Genomic DNA, 14,529 nt, shown 5'->3' with positions numbered 1-14,529 from the left:
TGCAATGATCAATGTTAGGAGCTTCGTGTAGCACTCAAAAATGTCTGTTGTTTAAAGTTGCTGTTGAGCGGGCAGGTCCAGGGGTAGCAGAGCTGGTGAAACACTGTATTGTCTAGCATGAGAATTCCTCTATCCCCAGGAGCTATGTGCCTGAGATCAAGGTTGAAGCTGATAAGACTCTTCTTCAGAGCCTCCACATGCAGGGCATTACCAAAGGAGCTAGGTATCCTATGCCTTTGCAGAGACACATTCTTAGGTACCAGGCACGCCATAGCCATGTGATTATCAGAGACCCCCAATCTCAGTCATTACTCTCCCATACTCTGCCACAGCTCTCCACATCGTATATTTTTCATGATGAGATAAGAAATGGTACTAATTCCACCCAGTATGGTGGCACATGCCTGTAATACCAGTGGCTCAACAGTCTGTGGCAGGATGATTGCAAGTTCAGAGCCAGCCTCAGGAACTTTGTGAGGCACTAAATTACTTACTGAGACCCTGTATCAAAATAAATTTTAATAAGTGCTGTGGATGTGGTTTAGTGTTAAACGCTATTGGGTTCATTCTCTGATACAAAAAATAAAAAATAAAAAGCTACTAATTCTAAGGGGAATGCAGATTTCACCGGATGGTAAACACTAAAGGAATTTCACAGATATGTGTTTGTAAAGTAATAATCCACTAAGAAAATAGAGGTACTGAGAAAACATCAGAGCAAAAGTGGGTGTGTGTACCACATGACCCTGCTCAAAAAATAAACAATAGCAGCTTCAAGCTCCAGTAGCAGCTAAAAAATCATGTTCAAGTAGATGACGGTGCTCAAAGTGTCCAAGATGTTGTCCACATAGAACCTGTCTCCCTGACAATCTTGTAAAAGTATCACTTCTCTCAGCCATATTTTTCATAGATGATAAGAGGAATTTGTTTTCTTCCTAGCACCATTACATCTGTAAGCAAATGAAGAGAAGGAATCAAACTGACCCATCTATTTTTCTCTTACTCTTAATGCAGTAGATTTCACAAAAGAGAAAATGGATTATATTAAGTAAATTTTGCATTGATGTGATTCTATGTAAATGTCACAAACTTTAAGGGTCAAGGTCAGAAATTTTTAAATTAATTAAACTTAACTGTTTCTAAAAGCTGTCATAGGCTAGGTGAGTGCTAAATATATTGCTTTAAATGTAGTAAATGAGTAAGCAATTGTAATCATAACTTGTACAGTACAGATGTGGTGTTTACCTAAATGCTTACATGCCAAGACTGTCCTAATGGAGTGATTTGCCATCAAATCCCTTCCATCCACTATTCCCCTCCTTGCCTATAGAATGCTCTGCCTTCCCTTCTGTCCTGCCAAATCTATCCTCTTCTTTCCCTCCAATCTGAAAAGAAAGGACCATCTTCCTCTGAAAGCCTTTCTAGGCTAATCCCACCTGGCTCTATTCATTACTTAAGCTTTCGGGGATATCAAATGAGCTACAGTGCCTGGCTGCAGTATTTGCAGCTTGCCTTATTATTCTTTTTAGTTTTAGTGTGTCCAAAGTCTTAAAACATCCTTACCTAAGCTCCTGCTTCAGGGAAGAATTCTTATCACAGCAAAGACAGTCTTAGGAGCAAGAAAAAAGAAGAAACCTAAGCAGAGCCTGAGAAAAGAGGCAGAAGATTTAATACCATGCAAGTAGCCTTGGGATATTCCTTTTTCTCTCCCTAGAATTCATCTCTGAATGTATTTTTATACTCCACCCATGACCTCAAAAATGATAATGGTTGCATGTGTATGCTCCCTTTCTCACATAAAATAAAGTTTTTCTGAAGTCAGAACAGCCCTTTGAGGGTACATAACCTATAAAAATGGTAATAAATGTTTAGAAATAGGAGGCACTAGTATGTCAACAAGGTAATGCTATATGGTGTTTCTATGTGATATTAAATTTCTATTGATTTCAAAGATCAGTGTAAATATGTAATGGAGTTATCTAATCTGCAGATCTGGAATTTGGAAAATTTTAAAAGCTCACACTCTAGTTGTAGTTTTCACAGTGTGTCTCTATAAAAATTTCAAGGAAAGAAAACAGAGGCAGGAGGAGCCTCAAGTACATTCTTCAGATACAGAATTTAATATAACATATTAATCTCTGTCTGGTCTTTCATAGTTCTGAGACATTTGTCTTTGAACATAGGATTTTAAATCTCATTTATAAAAGCTCAAAAAGCCAAATTCTAGCGTACTAGATAGTGGCTCCATTGTCCCCACTCTCTCTTCAGCAGAGGAGAGATACCAAACATTCTTCATTTATTAAAGGTATGGGAAGTAAAAGGAATCACCCTCTACCCAGTTCTTTGTTAAAAATATAATAGTGTTGAGTGCTCCTTGGAAATTCCTGTACACAAAGAGCAAAGCATCAGTGATGGTTGCAGTCTTAAGTAACACTGGGCCTTCTCGTGGAGAGGCAAGGGCAAGTTCATCATGCCACTTCAAGAGAGAGAAATTGTACTATCGCCTTGCTGGCCAGTGGAAGAGAGCAGAATCGGGATGTTTCCAGCTTAACAGCATATTTGCATGTAAAAATTAAATCTGGAATAAAAGAAAAAAGATTAGAAATTGAAAGCTTAAGTATATAGTTGAACTTTCAGAAAAGATTTGGGATATGTAAGAGAAATCATTAATTAAACATCACAGTGGAGAGCAGGGGTTTAACAGGCTTTCTGGGGAAAGAGAACCTAGGGGACTGGATGTCTTTTGTCTCATGGAGGGAGGTGCCTCTACCTAGCACTGGCTCATGCATTGATATTTGAAGATTCAGGCTACATACTCCCTGTTTTATAGTAAGAGTGGCTTCTGGTTTTAAATTAAGGTTTGTTAGCCTTTGAATTGAACAAAATGTCAAGAACAAAGCAACATTATGAAAGATAGGAAAACTGAAGATCTTATTTTTCTATGTTGTCCTTAGGCAACATGCATTTTTAAAAGAGATGAATTGTGCTCAGTAAGAAAAAAAGCTTAAATGATAGTGCAATAATTCTGTGAAATAGTCATTCAAATCAACCATCAGAAAAACTGCTGAACCACATAAGAAACTCTAATAAAAATAAGATATCCAAGGTATGTATATACAATGATTTCAACTTTGTAAAATAATATGAGAATATAAACACACACTAGAAGTATTATGTAAAAATTAAAATTATATTTCATGTTATTATAGCCATTCTTCTCTTGATCTGTGCTGTTTTTGTAGGTAGCAAAACATTTGAAGTTTTGTATTACAATGGTTTCCTCTTCTACAGAATCCCATAATTTTTCTCAGTCTTCACAATATAAAGAACTAAAATTGTAGCTTATTTTTTTGCTTGTGTTTTTCTTTTATTTTTATATATTTTTTCCATAGGAGTGGAAATTCATCAATGCCAATATTCTCTACTGGAGATGGACCATTTGTAAAACTAAGTGCAGCACCAAATGGAAGCTTAATACTAACACCCAGGTGGGTCTTAATTTTGGTCTTGCACATGAACTGGAAAGAAGATCAATTTTTGAAGCCAGTCAAATTTTAATGCTTTCATAGCCTGGGCATGTAATCCACAACAGTGATCTCAAGCAGTATCTATTCATATTTTTATAACACTGTCTGATTCTCTCATATATATAGTAAGAGAGTTAAATGATTTATTGACTACAGAATCATTGTGTACACAGATAGGGGTTTGATAAGGTCTAATAACATACACTTACTTCTTCATTCTAATTCTTAGATTTGTAAATAATTAAATCCCACAGGCAGAAATTGTGAGATTTGGGATATAGGTTTAGTGTGACTCATACTAAAGAAAACAACACAAATTAGCTACCATTAAAACAAGAGAAATGGGGGCAGGCATCATAGTATATTTTTTTTTCTCTTACTTAGCAAATAGAAGATGAGTATTAAATGACATCTAAACCTCTAGTTGGGCCTATGCAGTCTCTTCTGTTTTTAAAAGTAAGGCTCATTTTTAAAGCCTCTCCAAAGATATTGAAAAGCAATAAATATCCTGTATTCAAGAATATGTTTTAGCTTAGATGTTATCATTTCTCCTGTTCTGCCTTAATGCTCTTGCTGGTATATTTTGTTCAACTATTCTTAATGTTAGAAAATAATGTTATATAATTATTGGGCTATTCAAGAAAGGTAACATTTCTGTGAGCTCAACGTATAAAACAAATTGAAAAAGGAGTATTTTTAATGCTAATAAAAGGACCTTTGAATTGAATGTTTTGTATTGGTATTTGTAGGGCCTTGACTGATATTATGAGTCTCATTGAGAATGAAGTAAACCATCTGCAAGTGAGAAAGCAGCCTTCCAGATTCCTTTCTCTAAGACATGCCGGAATTTATATTACCATTATAGATCTTGAAGCAGTTTTTATATTGAGAATTTCATCTATTCATGTCATAGACACTTCACTTAATAAGAAACAGCAAAGGATAAAGAATTTAAAAACCCTTCAAGTTAATCATATGCATATTTCTGAACAGTGCTAGGTTATTCCATACTTATCAAAAAATGCCAATATCAGCTTACATTGACGTCATTAATTTAAGTATGTTCGTGATATTCAAAAGAGACACCATTTATAGACATTCTTTAAACTCATCGAAACAAATAAGCCAGTTAGTTAAATGTCCTTAATCCCTTCCTATTAATTAGCTACATTATGCTGTCTTGGAAAACATTCAAAAATATTCATTTATCCATTTGATTAGTTATTTTGTGCATTTATTTATTTATTTATTGCAGAGACAATTATGTTTATTGGCCTATGAAAACTGGTGCTTTTGAAAATACCCTTGCACTAGTGGTTACAATAAAAAATAAGTGAAGGGGAAGGATCTCAGAGAAAATTAGTCTCTCAACTCTCAAAATCTGCTAGCCTGTACACCATTTTTTTTGTTATGAGGCATGCACAAGACTCAAACTACCATTTGCCACCACTAGGAAAAGGCTACCTAAAATATACTCAGCAATCTGAATAGTGACCTACTTCTGTTATGGTAAGAGATGTCAATGGATATGTGATGATATGTACTGATCAATATTATGCTCAAAACATAGTATTAGACACATAATGCAAAATGCTTATAAAATATTTTGCTGAATGTCTATCATGTGACAATCACTGTGATACAAATATTCTACAGGTTACCTCCAATCCCTGTGAAAGCTTTATGACAAAGATAATACTGCTTCCCTATGAGGATGAGGATAGGAAAGCTAGTGTTGAGCCATGAAAAGTTCACAGAGCTAATAGGCAATGTGAAAATTATAACCCAGGTGGACTTGACTACAAAGCATTCTACTTCTCTACTCTAACACACTATCTTCAAAATTTTCCAAGTCTCACTTAAAGTAGTATTTTGCAAGAGAAAAGATAAAGAAAAAATGCAAAAAAAATAAATGAAAGCCATGGTTTTTCAATAAGAAAAAAAAGAAAATATTAGCCATAAAAGGAAAGAGAAATTAGTTCTTTATAGTCAAGAGGGTAGATTAAAACCCATCATTTCATATCACAGTATTACCCCACTGGGTCAAGGAAAAGAGGCAGGATCATGACATTGCTATTCTTGCACTAGAGAGAGCTAACCTAGCTTGACTCCAAGACAATGGCCAGAACAGTAATTATAATTCTTTCCAACTTTGTAAATTCACCTTGATAAAGTAGGATTAGCTGCTCATTCTGCCTAGAGAATATGCAATGTTCTCTACCCTGAGATAATGCATTCATGCGTGTGATTTTGTAACAACAGTTTGATTATCCAAAATACTTGGAGAAGGAGGTGCTAAGTGCAGTTGAATTTTATGGTTAATTACTAAGTTAACCAGAAACTTTTCTGTGCTTGATAAAAAGAAATTAAGCATTGCTTAATCTTTCTAAGACAATTGAACATGTCTTAGGAAAACTAATCATTTTGAATATGGATTTTTATTGGTAAGTGCTATAGATGTAGAAGGAGTTTTTATTTAAGATTTTTTAGGATAGACACAATAACTTTATGTATTTTATTTACTTTTATGTGGTGTGCCTCACATGTGCAAGGCAAGCTCTCTACCTCAGAGCTACAACCCCAGCACCTAGAAAGAGTTTTGATGAGACTTGAGATATATACTAGGAAGCATTTTAGAAGTAATTTCTTTTTCCAACTCAAGTGGATCCCTGAACAGGAATTCATTTATACTCACCATGGATACATAATTATATATCTATAGTGAGAAATGCATACTCACATTATTGGTTATTAATAAAATTTACATCTATTTACTTATATTTCTATAAAAATTATTCTCTATCATAGAGGATATGTCAATCAGGCAATGGAGAGTTTTGTAATTTCAAGTAAATTTTATTATGCATGTTCGAGAAACACTTAATTAATTTGAGCAAATGGCATTGGTTTGCATTTTGTTTCATTTTATTTATCTCCAAAATTTAAACACCTAAAAAACTGAACAGATTCAGTTAAGTATATATGTGTGTGTGTGAGTATGTGTCTATTAATGTGACCGATATCTCAGGAAGCTGTATTAGGTCCATGTATTACAATTTATTGTGTTATACTGATCTCTAGTGGTTGTACTGTATAACACATTGCAAAACAATTTTCATTTAAAATTCAAAATACGAGTCTTTGCTTTGAATAAAAATTGGTATCCACATTTTTAAATGAGTTTCTTCAATAATTTATGCATACACTTTACTTAGTATTTACTATTTACATGCCTTCCTCCCTGGAAAGCAGTTCCTATGACTCATTCATCATTCAACTCCCTGAACCAAGCACACAGCCTCACACCTTGTCTGGCCCTGAATAGTTGTGGGATTGTCCACACTGGGGTATACTCTGCAGAGTAGTCTCTCCTGATCCACAGTTTCGCTTTCTGTTTTTTCAATTAACCATAATTACTCACAGTCTAAAAATATTAAATAGAAAATTCCAAAAATGCACAGTTCTTTAAGTTTTAAATTAGCTTTCAATATGAGTAGCACAATGAAATCTCAAGTTGTTCTACTCAGTTTGGCACAGAAAGTGAATCATCCCTTTGTCCAGCATATCCACACTGTCTAAATTACCCACCCATTAGTCACTTAGCAGCTATTTTCCTTATCAGATTGACTTGCAGTATTTCAGTGCTCATATTCAAGTTGCCCTTATTTTATTTAATAATGGCCCCCAAACACAATGCAATGATATTGGCTATTATACTGAAGGGAAGCCATAAAGTATTACCTTTAAGTAAACAGTTGAAGTTTCTCAACTTATTATGGAAAAAAAAAAGTCATAAAGGAGATTTCTAAGATCTCTGATCTGTAATAAGAATGAATCTTCTATACATGAAATTATGAAGAAAGAAAAAGAAATTTGTGCTAGTTTGACCGTCACACCTCAATCTGCAAAAAATATATTATGTAATTATTGGGCTATTCAAGAAAGTTAACATTTCTGTGAGCTATAACTACTAGTTTTTAGTTATAGTGAAAAAGACACTAAAGATAAGATTTAGTACTACCTGTGATTTTAAGCATTTACTGGGGATCTTGGAATCTATTCCCCATGAATAAGAGTGGAGGGACTACTGTATTAAAGAAGATGAAATCCAAAGTTGATTCAAACAAAATAGCAGTATTTATCATTGACTGAGTATTCATTATGTATAAGGCATAATAATAATTCATTGCAAATATTTTTTTAATCATCATAAGTCTAATACAGGAAGTACTACTACTCCCATTTTAAGGTTAGGAAATTGAGGCTCAATGATATTAAGCAACTGACCCAAAGACACTTGAAGAGTAAATGGTAGTATGGATATAAATTTATATGTACTTGGCATTAAACTGGGGCGTTTTCTGTTGTTCATTTGTGCCTATCTGCGTTTCATGTAAGATATGTAGAATAAAAAGCTCATTTAAATAAAAAACAGTAAGATAACCTACATTATGTTTTACTGTAAAACGTTAAGTGCACAATTTTTGAAATATAATTATTCTTCTGTTACAGTCAACAGTGCTTGCAGGATTCCCTGATTCTGTTACAATGTAACCATAAATGTAAGTCAATATTTTGTCACCTTCCCCTTCAAGCCTTCAATTTAAAATTCTGAATAGAGCTTTAGGTCACCTGAAGCTATTATGTCCCTGTTAAATTTTCATGGTCAAAAGAAATACCCTCCCCCAAAATAATTTTATTTTGTTCTTTCTTCAATTATTTTAACAGCATGTGGGGAAAAACTGGTGGCTCAAAGAGTGAGTCCAAAGATTGCTGGAGGAAGTGATTCCAAAGAAGGGTCCTGGCCCTGGATGGTTGCTCTGTATTATCAAGGCCATACGGTCTGTGGTGCATCTCTTGTCAGTAATGACTGGCTTGTGTCTGCTGCACACTGCGTATATGCGTGAGTATAGTATCACATGTTCCTTCCCGAATAGGCTCACCAAAAACTTGCAAAACCACAGCCACATTTCCTACAGCCTTGCAAAACCACACTGCACGGACAATGTTTCTATAGTTCCTGACATTGCAGACTTTTCAGATATTTCCCATTGAAATCATGTATAATAGAGAAAGTTCAATTAAACTTATCCATTAAATATTTATAGCAAGTATTATATTTCCTACATGTATTAAAATTGAAATTTTTACCTAGCCACAAGATAAGCATTTTTAAGAGTGTGGAGTTAGTATTCAATGTATAAACGTGTATATTGCATTTCAATTAGGCCAGTACTTATTGTTAGCAAATTGTCGACATCAAAAAGCATGCATAGGAGTCTTCAAATTCATGTTTAAGCATTTTGTAAATTTAAATGTTTACTTAGTTCTCAGTTTACATACATTTAATGTTATGTGTAGCTAAAATTTAGAATAATTCTATTTTTGTTTTTGTAACAAAATAAGGCAAAATGAATGCTGAATCCTAAGGCTTATTTTCACTCTCTAAAAGCAATGCCTCAGGAGGAAGTAGATCCAATAGGGAGGGACAAGGGAAGAAGGAGAAAATAAGGGATCCTGTGCCCAAGCACATGTTAATTCTCTGCTTCCATATGAGATAAGGAATTTGTTTAGATAGTTACATTCCAACAGTTCTGAATTACTTCAGGGGAAAAAAAAAAAAACAGATACCTTTCTCCTAGGACTTGATTTCCTGCCTCTAACTGAGTAATCAAGGCCTTCAGCCAGTAACCTTATCTGTGAGGATTGGAATACATCTCTGTAGCCAGCATCCAGAATCTCTGTGTGACCTATGTAGGTGCAGGAAGAGGCAGGTGCAGTTAATCACTGAAAATACTTAAATTCTTCCAACCAACACAGACAAGGAAAGTTACTGAGTAAATAAAGACAAATTGTCAGATGCAGAGGGTTATGAGAGTTTTAGGGGAGATAGGAAGAGACAAGGAGAATAAGAATTAAAAGAGCGAGTCTATGCCTAAATTCTCATGGTAACAGAATGATAATAAACTCAAAAGCATAGTCTTAGGAATCTGAAGAGAAAGAATCCTTGGCTAGATCTCAGGTGGGCCACCCAGTTGACCTTCAAAGAAGCCATCCAAGGTTATGTTCCACTAACACTCTGATACCGGGCACTGGGTACTATTCTAAGTGCCTAAATTGAAGTCTCTGTCTGTATCTGCCGTGCCTCGTCATGACTTTGCAGCCTTCTTGTAGTTATATTTTATTTATATTTTATATTTGTTCAATCATACTATAAAAAGTATGTACAGCAGGTAAATTTTCCCTACCCTGCTGTTATGATTCAGTTATGAGGTATCCCCTGAATAGCTCCTGTGCTCAACAATTCAGACATATATTGAGGTGAAATTATTGGATTATGAGACCCTCTTCAATGAATTAATATAATTCATAGGTTAATAATTTGATTGGGTGGTAACTGTAGGCAGATGAGGCATGGCAGAAGAAAGTTCATCACTGGGGTCATGGCCTAGACTATATCTATTCATGTGTTTATGGCCTTTGTCTGTTTCTCTCTCTCTCTCTCTCTCTCTCTCTCTCTCTATCTCTATCTCTCTCTTTCTCTCTCTCCCTCCCCCCCCCTCTTGCCTGTCTGCCATTAGCTCATGAGCTGGGAAGCTTTGTTTGGCTACATACTTCTACCATGATGCAAGGCTAATCTTGGGTACAGAACAATGGAGTTGGCTGACTATGGTCTGAACCTCTGAAACTACAAGCACAAAATAAGCTTTTCCCACTTTAAACTGTTTTTGTCGAGTATTTTGACCAAAGTGATACAAAGCTAACACTCCTACTAAATATAGCTTCAATATTTACTTATACATATACTCTGCCCTGGACAATCCCAGATGGGTAACATCTATATCATTAGTTTGTTGTAAATATGAGACATTTTTAGCTAAACATTTGATCTTTTCTATTGCATATAGGTAGGTAGGTCTTTGCAAGTTAGTAACCTTGCTATATTAACCTGGGATTTGGTAATTCCTCTCTTTGATGTTCTTGTAGAACATATTATCTCTAAATGTCAGGGTTGCAGTATGGTTAGTGACATCTTTCAACTATCTAACTTAATCTTTCAACTATCTAACTTATGGATGTTTTTTAAAGGTCAGTGATACCACTATCATAACTTTTCAAACCACATATATGTATATGTGTGTGTGAGTGTGTGTATATATATGTGTGTGTGTGTGTACATATATATATATATGAAATATAAAGCAGTTTCTTCTTAATGTAAACACAATTTCAATCATATAGAACATAAAATGTCTTTTCACATAGTTTCAGTTTGAACATGTGAACAAAGGCAAATGTGCTAGAATTATGAATTCAACTTTGCATTTGACTCTCCTTAGACACCCAGTAGAATTCATTTTTTTACCCAATTGCCAAGATTTCGGTTTTTTTTTTTTTTTTTGTTGTTGTTGTTGTTGTTGTTGTTGTTGTTTTGCCTTCTACTTCATTTCTCTAGAAAAGCAAGAAAATTTCTGATATTATTTTAGATTTTGTCATTAAAACATATTTGTACCAGAATTCCAATACTGCCCATTATTTGACTTTTTTAAACTCCTAATTGGTGCTGTGAAAAGTTTAATTTCCTAATATTAAGAATAACCCCCATCAAGCAGTTCATAGAACACACACTAAACAAGTGGCTTGTCTTCAATGCATACCGGTTCTGGGGTTTGACTTGCAGGTAGTCAAATGGCTTAATTGAGCAATCCTTCTCCTATCCTGTCTTTTTGTCAACATTCCCATTTGCACCCCTCAGACTTTGTATTCCCTGGATGATCTTAAATATCCTTTTGCCCATTCTGTTCCTCTATCAAAGATTTGTCTCCCTTTACAATCTTAAAAGGAAAAAGTGTGGGCCAACTTTACTAGGACCAAAAGTGCAACCAGAGGAGATGATTTTGATCCCATATATGACTCCATGAGGATTATAAATAATCTGCTTAGTATCTCTGCACTTCACCTTCTTCATTTGTAGGGTGACCATAATAATATATATCCCATGATGTGCTTGTCAGGATGCAATTAAAATGCTACAATACTTTTGCATACCATGAATCATATAAATGTGCAATAATGATTTTATTTTATTGCACTTCTTGTATAAGAAAGTACAGCAAAAGAAGAGTCCGAGTCCTGCATAACATTCAGCAGATTTATTTTCCAATTTTTTGTATTGATCCAATTTCACACAGGCACGCTAATTGCAAGAATAGTATAGGGAATTCTTTTAGACCTTTACCCAGATTCACCATTGCTTACATTTTATTCTGCATGCTTTATTATTCTTTCTCTCCAAATCAAAAACTTTTTTTATTTTTCTGAACTATTTAGTAGTATCTAGTTTTTGTGCTTCTATATTGTAAAACACTTCAGTGTTTTATTACCAAAAACAAAAGATATTTCCCTACGTAATCATAACTAATCATATAATTTAATGTTGATGCAATTTAATCATTTAATTCTCTCAGGTATGCTCTTTATTTTATTTGTGTGTTTATTATGTAAGAATCAATCCAGGGTAAGTGCATTGCATTTGGTTGCTACACATTTTGTATCTTTATTTGGAAATAATCCTTCCACCTTCCTTTTTACCTTTGATGTATCTGAACACAAGCCACATATTTTGTAGAAAGTCCCTCTATTTTGGAAAAACTTTCATGCTTGCTCCACGATCAGTTTTGGTATATCCTCAGTCTCTGAGAACTTTGCTTTCTGGCAAGATAAGAGTTTCAGGTTGATCTTATACTCTCATTGCCCTACCCCTCAAGTCAGCTTTTCTATAAGAGACTCCAGTTCCCTTTAACTAATTTTAGTCCTATCTACATTGTAGTAAATAAGATCTTGTATGCTCATCACTACTGCTGGTATATATCTTTTTGAATTCTCTTAATAGACATAGTTGCATAGTTATAAATGTGAACTCAAAATAACAAACCTAATTCAAATAAAATACCACAGGGTATATTCTAATCTTGTCTCTTCTGCATTAGTTATTTTTGTCTTCAACAATGAAAAACGTTGCTTCTACTATCCATAAACTATTTACATGTATGCTTGTGTTCAAGCTCAAAACACAAAAAGACTTGCTACCTCACAGTGCATGTAAAACAAACTTATTTTTCCATTCTTTTTTCCCACTACGTATAACAAAATGCACAATCTGAAGTGTACAATTTGAAGCATTTTAAAAATACATGAACCTGTGAAACTAACAGTCTCATAAAAATATAAAACAGTTTCATCACCCATCCTGAGCTTGGATTGCTTCCTTTCTAGTATATTCATTAGTCCAATGGTATTTGTTGAGCACTTGTCCTGTGCTAAATATCATTCTTCATGCCCCTTCCCAATTAATCTCCATCCTTGCTTCTAGAAGCTACCACTATTGAGTCATTTGGGTGGGCAGTCATATATAGATTTAGAGTCTGGATCACAGTCCTTGAATAGACATATATAAAAATAACCAAAAGAACTCTTGCTGATCTTCCATTATTTAGTTTAGCTCTTCAGAGCAGACTAAGTACATCACATGGGTTATTTCATTCCTTATTAAAACAATTTCTTGTAACAGGTGTTAACATTCCTGAAATGGATGATTTCATATAGGAGGTATTTAGGGTCTGGTGAGAAAGACATACACTTTATTTGTTACTAAATTTATAAAACTGATAGAGCTAATAAAACTTTGAAAATAAACTTTCCAACAGTGAATAACTGATTACAAAGTAACATGTCTTAGTGAATACTACAGTCACTAAGGTTTACAAATCTGATATTCTTTGATTCTTAGTGAACAATAAAATAGTAGTTTAAAATAGATTCTTTTGAATGCCTCATACATTTTAAAAAGAACACAGACATACACAAAGAAAATACTTGAAAAACTATTTGCTACTTCTATCTATTCTAAAATATAAACATAATGGGTTTAATTTCATGTTTCTGTCTACCTACTTACTCTTAAATCTTTAAGGAGGTAAGCTAATAATGATTATCTCTTCCAGGTTGCAGGATTACTAAAATACCATTTGAAGATTATAGTAATTTTTGCAGATCAAAAAGAAAAGCAGTTGGGGATGTAACTTAGTGGTACAGCATTTGTCCCGCAAGACCCTAGGTTTAATCCCAGCACCTGGAAAAAAAAGGGGGGGAGGGGGTGATTTTCTTACGGTTAAGTTATATTTGATTTTAGTTAGAGTGTAAGTCTTGATTCCTTTTGTACTGCATTTAAAAATTTGAGCCACTAGTCATCTTTTGTAGTAGTTAAAATTATCTTACTATTTCATTAGGACTTTTAAATTTATGACCTTCTCTTTACCAATGTCAAGTCTGTGTCTCCTACTTCAAATTATGTATTATTTAAATATACCTTGATCCATATTATATAATCCACTTTTAATACTATACTTTTAGCACTATTTAAAATAACACATTTTAAGCAAGTATCTTATATTTATTAGTCCACACAGAAGTTTTATTTTTAAGAACTTTTAGTATCAGATCTCTGAAGCCATCTATCTCTACTTTGTGAACTAAGTCAACATCTTGAATCACATTACTACGGAACTCTTTTTTTTTTTTTCTTATTTTGTAAGCACTTATGCTAATGTAGCCTGATGTCTTAATCAACCTTTTTGCTTCTGTGACTAAAAGACCAAAGACAGACCAATTGGAAGAGGAAAAGTATTTGGGGACTCATGGTTTCAAAGGTCTCAATCCATAGATGGCTGGCTCCATTCTTTGGGGCCTAATGTGAGGAAGAACAACATGGTGGAAGAGTGAGGCAGAGAAAAGCAGCTGGAAATATGACATCAGGAAGCAGAGGAAAAAAAAAAACTGTCCTGAACACAACAAAATATAAACCCTAAAGGTGCATTTCCAATGAACACCTCCTCCTGCTTGACCGTACCCACTGTCAGTTACCAGTGAGTTAATCCCACCATAGATAATTCACTGATTGGGTTAAGGCTCTCTCTTTTTTTTTTTAATTTATTTATTTATT

At 34.2% G+C, this 14,529-nt stretch overlaps 1 protein-coding gene across 1 annotated transcript in view; it reads left to right on the top strand.

Moving 5' to 3' along the window:
- Positions 1–14,529, top strand: part of Tmprss15 (transmembrane serine protease 15) — a 121,441-nt gene that overhangs the window by 89,143 nt on the left and 17,769 nt on the right. Inside the window, exons 19-21 of the mRNA XM_015478421.2 lie at positions 3,393–3,488; positions 8,040–8,089; positions 8,256–8,430. Coding sequence (XP_015333907.1) covers positions 3,393–3,488; positions 8,040–8,089; positions 8,256–8,430 — 321 coding nt within the window. The remainder of the gene's footprint in view (positions 1–3,392; positions 3,489–8,039; positions 8,090–8,255; positions 8,431–14,529) is intronic.

This window comes from Marmota marmota, unplaced genomic scaffold, assembly GCF_001458135.2.
Source record: "Marmota marmota marmota unplaced genomic scaffold, marMar, whole genome shotgun sequence".
Lineage (NCBI taxonomy): Eukaryota > Metazoa > Chordata > Mammalia > Rodentia > Sciuridae > Marmota > Marmota marmota.
This window is presented reverse-complemented; position numbering and strand designations above follow the sequence as displayed.